Source organism: Zeus faber (assembly GCF_960531495.2).
Source record: "Zeus faber genome assembly, chromosome: 8".
NCBI lineage: Eukaryota > Metazoa > Chordata > Actinopteri > Zeiformes > Zeidae > Zeus > Zeus faber.
In genome coordinates this window covers 17,978,013-17,986,847 of record NC_137195.1, presented here as the reverse complement: position 1 = coordinate 17,986,847, position 8,835 = coordinate 17,978,013, and the positions used below count along the sequence as shown (strand labels likewise).

Genomic DNA, 8,835 nt, shown 5'->3' with positions numbered 1-8,835 from the left:
GCAGACCCCAGAGAGCGTGTTGGGGCGTGTGTCCTGATACGTGATGCAGTTGTATGTGGGTGCGGATCCAGTGACTGCCCTGTAGGCCAGCATCAACGATTTGAACTTGATGCGGGCAGCTACAGGGAGCCGGTTGAGAGAGATGAAGAGAGGCGTGTCATGTGCAGGCTTTGGCTGGTTGAAAACCATGCGCGCTGCTGAATTCCGAATCATCTGCAGTGGGTTTAACAGTGTGTGCTGGTAGACCGGCCAGTAGAGCAATGTAGTAGCCTACTCGTGAGAGGACAAGCGCCTGGACAAGGAGCTGTGCCGAGTGCTCCGACAGATACCGTCTTATCTTCCTGATGTTGTACAGAGTGAATCTGCAGGTTCGGGAGACAGAAAAAAAGTCATCGGAGAAGGTTAGCTGGTCGTAAATCACTACCCCAAGATTTCTAGCAGACTTGGATGGTATTTATGATGATGAGCCGACCTGAACATTTCTGTGCTGTTGAATGGTTGAACCTGCCGGGATAAGGAGGAGTTCTGTCTCGGAGAGATTCAGTTGTTAGTGGCATTCCTTCATCCAGTCAGAGATGTCTGTGAGGCATGCCGAGATTCTTGCCGAGACAGTGGTATCCCCTAAAGAAAAGCAGTCGTAGAGCTGGGTGTTATCGGCGCAGCAGTAGTAGAAAAAACCATGCCGCTCGATGGCCAATCCCAGTGAGGAGGTGTATAGTGAAAAGAGAAGAGGACCACGCACCTGTACCTGACAGACACCGGTCTTTACCTGGTGAGACTTGGACACCTCTCCCTTCCACGACCGCTGTAGGGTCTATCCGAGAGCTAAGACTCAAACCATCAGTGCGCAGTCCCTGTAAGGCCAAGATCAGAAAGATTGGACAAGAGAACATGATGGTTAACGGTGTCAAAGGCTGCGGATAAATCAAGCAAAATCACAATAGATACATTATGGGCAGCTCTTGCTGCTCGCAAAATGTCCACAACGGTCAGCAGGGGTGTCTAGGTGGAGTGACCGCATTTGAAGCCAGACTGGTTCGGATCCAAAAGGTTATTCTGTGTGAGAAAAAAGATCAGTTTGTTTAAATACAGCACGTTCAAGTGTTTTGGATAAAAATGGAAGAAGAGAGACAGGTCTGTATTTCTCCACGTGTGATGGGTTTAGTGATTGTTTCTTGAGCTTGTTATTCGAGCTTGCTTAAATGCGTCCATGAATGTGCCTTTCATCAGTGATGTGTTAATGATGTGTGTGAGTGAGGGTATGAGGGTAGGAGAAATGGCCTGCAGAAGGTAGGAGGGGATAGGGTCAAGGAGACAAGAGTGGAGAAAGAAAGAGTGGAGAGAGTCAGGTGCTGGAGGGTTAGGTGTGAGAAAGGGGGGTGGGGAGAGTTGCCTGATGATAGCCGCCACTGTCTCTTTAAAGAAGGTGGCAAATTCATCAGCAGTCAGTGTAGTGGGAGGTGGAGGGGGTGGGGGTTGAGGAAAGTTTTGAAGGTAGAGAACAGTTTGCGTGAATCACTAGTGCTGTTAATCTCGTCCTGATAGTAAGTGGTTTTAGTGTTAATAATACAACGTGAGAAAGAGTATAAATATTTTTTAAGGTTACAATTCCCCCGTCTGCAGTTTCTTCATGGACAGTTGGTATTGATTCCCTTTTCTTGAAAAGATTTGTGCTGGTCTGTGCAGCCAACATCAGAGCAGTTCCCATGCTTGGTTCATAGCTTCTACATATTGCGAGCGGGTCCGGTGAGTTCGACCTGTCCTCCAGCAGTGCGAGAGATACAGTAATTAGATGTGGGGTGGTTTCCTATTCCACTGAGGCCCATTGTGACCTAGGAAGCTGTGGCAAATCTGAGCGGCATATTTCACCACGTTTTCTGAAACAGACAGCTCACAAAAAACTGAGTTTTTTTCCACAGTTCGTGCGTTAGTAGGCCCATCAGAGACCAAAACGTATGTGCACAAGCACTGAAAAAGTACGTTTTTCATAATAGGTCTCTCCTCTCTCATCACGCTCTTCCTTTATTGTCTAAATCTTCTTCTTTCTTTCTCTCTTTTTTTCCTGCTTTCTGTCCAGACACTCCACACAGCAGCAGACCAACAGAGTCATCACCAGCACAAGTCAGCTCATCAAGCAGCTCTCGGACATCATCAGCGGCTCCTCAAGGGTATGTGAATAAATGAAAATATGAAAATAAATAAAATATGAATAAAATACATGAATAAACAGGGGATTAAACCCAAAACGTTTCTTCTTGTGTTCTTTTCTCACAGCAAGACCGTCTGCGTCTCACGAGACTAAAGACAGAGCTATCCGAATCCGTCCAGCGCTATGGGGATCTACAGAAGGTATCCTCACTAAACCTCCTCTATAGATCAGTGTTCTTCAACCTGCTCCTGTGTTGCAAGATCAAAATTGCAAGGCTGCACAAAACAATCAAACTCATCAGTTCCAGCCGGAATAGCCACTCCGTGTTCATCAGAACAAGCTCAAGTTTCACACTGAAAGTGAGAACTATTAGTAGTGAAGAAAGGATGGACTCTTTTTTGAGATTTGGTTCTTGACGAGTCAATCGATAAAAGGAGTTTGATTTTCGGTCTCTTCGTTTATTTAATTCAAGTTGTTTATTTTTCGTTTGGACTTCCTGAATGATGAACGAGAGTCAGAAGAGTCATTGGCTATGTTTAGTTGTGAATGGAGGTCTCACAAGAAGAATTAAATTCTGTCAAAATATGTTAATTTGGTGGAATGCAAAGAGTAAGTCAGTCGCATTCCATATTAATTATGCCAAATGCCTTGTCCTTTTTTTTTTCATTGGACTTATGGACTTGGAATAATTGTTTTCTTACTCCTGAGTCATTTAAAAGATGAGTGATGAGATGAGAGAATCCTTTGCGAGTATTGCGTCACTATCAGGAATAGAAGCAATAAGCAAAGTTATACATGGTTTTAGGGTTGAAAGGATGTCGGTGTAGTGCCTTGGGATGCCGATGCAGAAAAAGGGCTGGGTGAAACTGCTCTAGACACTGTGCAAATTAGAATTAGTTATCCCCCGCCAAATAGTTCAGTATATTTCCCAAAAGGGAATCTATAAAACCTTGGATGTGAAATTTTGGAAGTGCTCCACATACGATAAAAATTGATGGTCTCGCGGACTGGTGATATATACCGTGTTAGACATAATGCATATTTTGATGTAGTAATAATAATAAAAAAAGTAGCTCAGCACTTCATCTCTGGCTTTTAAAATATATGACGAGTGGTCGGGTATCTTTTCGATTCCAATTTCAACCGTTTTATTCTGTGTCGTTCCACTAAAGACTACAAACCATGTTAACAAGTTGTTTTGGGGAAAGGACAAAAAATCGCCATCGTCTCTTTTTTTCCCTTCCACCACAATAGGTCGTTTTAGAGACCGCTGCATCAGAATTTTAGGATATTTTAAAGATGATACAATCTAGAATCCACTCCAAACCGGTCAGACTCATTTTAAGTTTATTTGGGGTTTTTAGAGAGACAATTTAGACATATTTCACATTCTCTCCACTCCTTCCGGCATCACAACCGGCCAAGCATTTCTTCCAAAAATATCACAATGTTAGAACTTAAGGTGAGCCATCCCAATTTTGTCATACCATCATACATCATACATCCTGCTTTAGGTTTTTGGGAGGAATTTAGGCTTCACAACTATGCAACTTGAGTTGCAAGTTGACAACATAACATTTATTTTCTCTTAATTTTATATATTTATCTGAAACGATAAAAGAAAAATCGTATTTCTTTATTCAGAAAATTGCAGATGTACAAGTAGACAACATATAATTTTTCCTCTTATATTTTGTATATCCCTTATATTTTCTCATATCTGAAAAGGAAAAAAAAATAATTGAAAGGCCCACCTCTTCATTTATTTTTTCCTTCAATTGTCGACCATGCGAGTGCACAATATTAAGTGGACTCACAGGTGGACTCACCCCGTCTCCATCTCCTCCATCTACTATAATAGCAAACAACAAACTGTTTTTTCTCTTGATTTCATATCTTTATCTGTAAAAATATAAAGAAAGAAAAACAACAACATTTTTTTTTTCTCTTAATTTCATCTATTATCCGGCGGTAAAAAAGATGACAAAAGAAAAGCAATGATAACGGCTCATCCTGTCGCCCCCTTTTTATCCTTTTTTTTTTTTTCCTCCCAGAAAATTGCCGACCGTTCGAGGGCCCTGCTTCCTGCGGCACAGAAAGACATGAAGGTGAGTTGATTGTGCGGAGTAGAGGAAGGAAGGCCTTTGATCCGCCCTTTTTATTCATATCAGAGTCTCCGGCAAAACCCTGGCCCCTCTCCATTTGGTTGCATCCGCCCCGCTCAGGTTTTCTTTTTTCTATTGAAGTCCTTTGTGCCGTTCTTCTCTTTTTTTTTTAAAATTGAATGGACATTATTCATTGTGTGCCGACAGCTTCAATATTACTACTCTGTTGAGGTTTTTTTGCATTGACTGAGAATGAGTCGAAACGGTCTCTTTTACGACGACAAGTCTCGCTAGTTTTCTAATTTCAACTCCTTGATGACCGGAGAAATTAATATAGAGCGTTAAAAAATGTGAGTCCATCCTTCTGTTGATTTTCTGGACTTAGGGAGGATACCAATACCACCAATACCAGGAGTAATTGCAGTCGCATTTCCATTCCCTTGCGCAATCTTGTCTCTATGGGAACCTCAAAAACCGCTCCTGTAATTTCCTTTTTTTGGTCCTCCGTGATATATTTGCAAAAAGAGCGAAAGACGTAGAGAACCACCAATCTGTGCTCGGCAACCCGCTGCTATGTATTTCCTCTGACAAAATGCTGAAAGAAAAACAAGAGAATTTGATAACTCACAACACTAGGAAAGTGTTTAAAGGGTGGTAATAAAACACAGGAATACTGAAAAACTGGCAACCGGTCAAATATTGTGCTCAAAACGGCTGGTAGAGAATACTTATCTTCATCGACACAGACTTGACTTCCTTTATCAACACACCTTTTAACCGTTTAAACAGAAAACGATTAAAAGGTGATAATAAAATGCTGGAATACAGACAAACTGGCAACCGGCCAATTTTTGTCCCAAAAATGTCTGGTGGAGAATATATTCCCCTTTATCAACACAGACCGACTGTGAAGTTCAGTAAAGCGTCTGTATGATAACGTTGAAAAAGTGTAATTCAAATCCCTGCGCAGTCTTTTTTTGGGAGCCTGAACACGAATGTTGTTTCATTTATCCAACCTTTTGTTTAATTTTGAAAACAACGACTGAGTTAGAAGAAGAAGAAAAAAACGAGCGGCGACGATAATTGCGTCCTGTTTTTGTGATTCAAATCACAAGCTGCGGCATTGTTTGGCAATTTGGAAAAAAAGGGGGGAAAAAAAACCCCATCCTAATGGAGAGAGTGGCGCTGTGAGTTTCATGCAAATGAAAAATATTTAAGGTGTTGGATCTTGTGCTTTGAAGTCGTCGTTGTCGTTAACCTGTGGTTTGCGGTCCCCAAAACCTCAAAGGTTGCCTCGGTTTCTACCAGGTAGGTGTCATGTGTTGAACGATAAAATGGAATCTAAATATGGTCCCAAAATTACCCTTATTCTGCTGTTAGATGGAGACAACCGTGGAGGAAAAAAATCATTTTAAAATGCATCACAGTTTGATGATTTCACCTTTTTCCACCATGATTTCAAAGGAAGCTGTGGGGAAAAAAAAGATTGTTGCATGTTTCTTTGTTTTTTTTACTGCATAAATTCACATATGGCACTTTTGAATAGCATGCATAGTTTGCAGACATTTGGGGAAGTTTGATGTGAATATAATCTCATTTGATAGAGAAAAACAACTGCTATTGTGTTGCCAGATTTGTATTTTCTCAGTATGGCGCGCTGTTGTTTTTATGATAATTTTTTTTTCAAAGCCTTCCTTGTACATTTGGAGTCAGTTTCTATGGACTGTAATGAAATTAACTTCACAATCAACAATATTGCAGAATTTTTATGCATATTGCATCTTTCAAAAGAGAGTGAGGGAGTGAAAGCAAATACATCATTTAGATCATCATTTGGGAGGGTTAGAAAGAGAGAAAGAAAAAGGAAAACACTTTTTTATGGAGCGAGTCTCATGTATAAGAGTCTTATAGCCCTCTCAAGGAAAGTGTAGTTTCTTACTTTGTTTTTTAAATGTTATATTATATTTTCATTTTATTTGTATTATTATTTTAATAATTATTTTAGTCATTTTTATTTATAATTTTTTTATTTAAATATTGTTCAGTTCACTGATCAGAGAACTGAACTGTCAATTTGTTAAAAAAAAAAAAGAAATACCTCATTCACAGCGTGTGAGGCAGACATTATGGAGCTGGATGCTCCGTCTCCGTTGTAGATCGAGTGGAACAGGAACAGCACAAGACGACGAGGACAACGATGATCCACCGCGCGCGTGTGTGTGTGTGTGTGTGTGTGTGTGTGTGTGTGTGTGTGTGTGTGTGTGTGTGTGTGTGTGTGTGTGAAAAACAATAAAAAAACAACAAAAGGCGCCTCAAGGTTTCATCGATGTTATAAATAATACATATGCAATGAGGACAAAAAATATTTCCAGATCAATGCTTCACCTGCACCCACTCCTCCACCTCCTCTTCGTCCTCCGCCGAGGTGAGATCCGGATAGAGAGCCCGCTAGCTCATAGCCCTCGACAGCTCTTTGGGGATGCAAATTTATTCAGCTGTTAGGTGCGTGTGGAGGCGGCGCTAAGCGGGACACGGTGCAGCCGGATGAGTCAGATCGTGTCCGGAACGTTCAGACAGCTGTGACTCAGTGAGGGCTCGTCCCGGCGCTCTGACACGCATCGGCCACCACCGCCGTGGCTCTATCTGTGCACTCAGCCAGACAGGAAGGAAGGTTCCAGGCGTCAGCCATGAAAAGCAAAACCACAAAAAAAAAAATAAAGAATATGAGGGAATATGATTTTTCCCGCCCACCTGGTTATAAGATGTATCTTAGTGATGCAAGACTCGCAAACGGTTTGTCCGTTGCAAACTAATCTTTTTAAATGACTCTGGAATTGGGAGCCACTCCACCAAAACAGTTGTTCATTCGTTTTGTTCAACTCTGTGACTCCAGCCCGACACACGCGTTCACAGGCGTTCACTGAGAGTCATGAGTCGGATGTGTCTCAAGCCCCATAGCCCAAGGAGCTTGGTGAGTGGGCGAGAGCGAGAGAGAGAGAGAGAGAGAGAGAGAGGGCGAGAGAGAGTGAATCTTCTGCTCATGAACTGAATGTAATTACTGAGTCATTATATTCATAATTCATTAATTAGTAATTCATTTTCCAAAGTTGCATTCACGACTCAGAGCCGAACCGACTCTTCTGAATCTTTTTAATATGTCGCCCGTAAAGATCCCAATCTCCAAAAAAAGAGCCAAACGTATCGACACTTAATGTGTGTGTGTGTGTGTGTGTGTTTGCGTGTGTATTGGCAGAGTCCCCAGACGCCCTTCACGGAGCTGTGCGAGGAGGGTCCTCTTTTCGGGGCGGCGGAGGGCTCGGAGGGCGCCGGCGTGCAGGCCTTCCTCTCCGAGATCAGCGAGGAGGACGTGGAGCTGCTGCGCCAGAGGGAGGAGGCGCTGCTGCACATTGAAGTGAGTCCAGAAATACTCAACGAATGAATATCAAATTTTCTTTGTCTTGATCTTTCATCCGGATAACCGGTTTTAATTTGTCTCCTGTGCAAACCTTCCCTCCCCTGGATATCAGATATTGCATTTTTAAGCCAGGATATTTTCCGACAGAGAATTTTTCCGACAGAAGGCGAGTAGCTTCGGTTGTGTCTTCTCAGAGCGGCCAAACATCTGAGGTCCAAGGAGGAAAAATGAGCAGATATTCAAATTTTAATAACCAGACATTGGTTTCCCCCAAAACACATTGCCTCCCGTGACACCGGCGCACATCACGTCGGTAACTAGGAAACTCAAGGCGCGGCTCCCACCTCCCAAAACGCAAAGCTTATTAGCGATTGGTCACAGCTGCCCTCATACTGCTGCGGGATATTGAATGGTGCCCAAGTACTAATTATATAGACTTTGTTTGTTGCTACACCTCTTAAAAGTGTGTGTGTGGAATAACAATGTCGTCATACTTACTCACTTACTCGCAAAAGCACTTGAGGGCCAAAATCTGCCGTTTTGTCCCGCAGGATGTGTAGCGCTCTGCGCTCTGCCCTAGAGCAACCGAATCTGGAAAGCTGCACTTTCATTTAGAAATGGAGGCAACTCCGCTGTTCACAGTGAAACAGGAAGACCTCCGTTCACATTACATTCCATTCAAAAAAATGACTGAAATGACTGAACGGGGGCAGGGGAATTACAGTCACGGAATGAGACGGGGGGGTTACACTGATATATAAATACCAGCGTGTAGACATGAAGACATAAGGGAAGTTGGGAAAGCTTTAGATAGATGTTCTATGAAGCCAGTAACCACTCATTCACTGCATTAGAGGTGAGCAGACCACCTGCATCTGATGGTCCTTCAAAACAACATATCACTCAGATATAATATATCTATTTTTTTCAATCTGGACACCCTCAGGCAATTGCCTTCAGCAGGACCCAGGAGAGCCGTCCCAAATAGGGGACCGCACCCCACATGTTTACCAAACAAACACTGCTTTCAAAGTGACTGTTGCCTCAAATCTGCACCGCCTGATGTCGGGATTACCCAAGATGCCATTCTGTTCAGCGTCTGTGGATATGAAGAAAAAACAAAACAAAACAAAAACTTTTGAAGGCAAATTATAAACTCCGTCAGC

General features: G+C 42.5%; 1 protein-coding gene across 1 annotated transcript in view; it reads left to right on the top strand.

Annotated features, from left to right (window-relative positions):
• Positions 1-1,276: 1,276 nt before the first annotated feature.
• Positions 1,277-8,835, top strand: part of tsnare1 (T-SNARE Domain Containing 1) — a gene marked incomplete at both ends in the record, with an annotated part of 29,601 nt that continues 22,042 nt past the window's right edge. The window contains 5 exons of the mRNA XM_080004809.1: positions 1,277-1,290; positions 2,078-2,168; positions 2,275-2,349; positions 4,204-4,257; positions 7,508-7,666. Of these exons, the coding sequence (XP_079860935.1) occupies positions 1,277-1,290; positions 2,078-2,168; positions 2,275-2,349; positions 4,204-4,257; positions 7,508-7,666 (393 nt within the window). The remainder of the gene's footprint in view (positions 1,291-2,077; positions 2,169-2,274; positions 2,350-4,203; positions 4,258-7,507; positions 7,667-8,835) is intronic.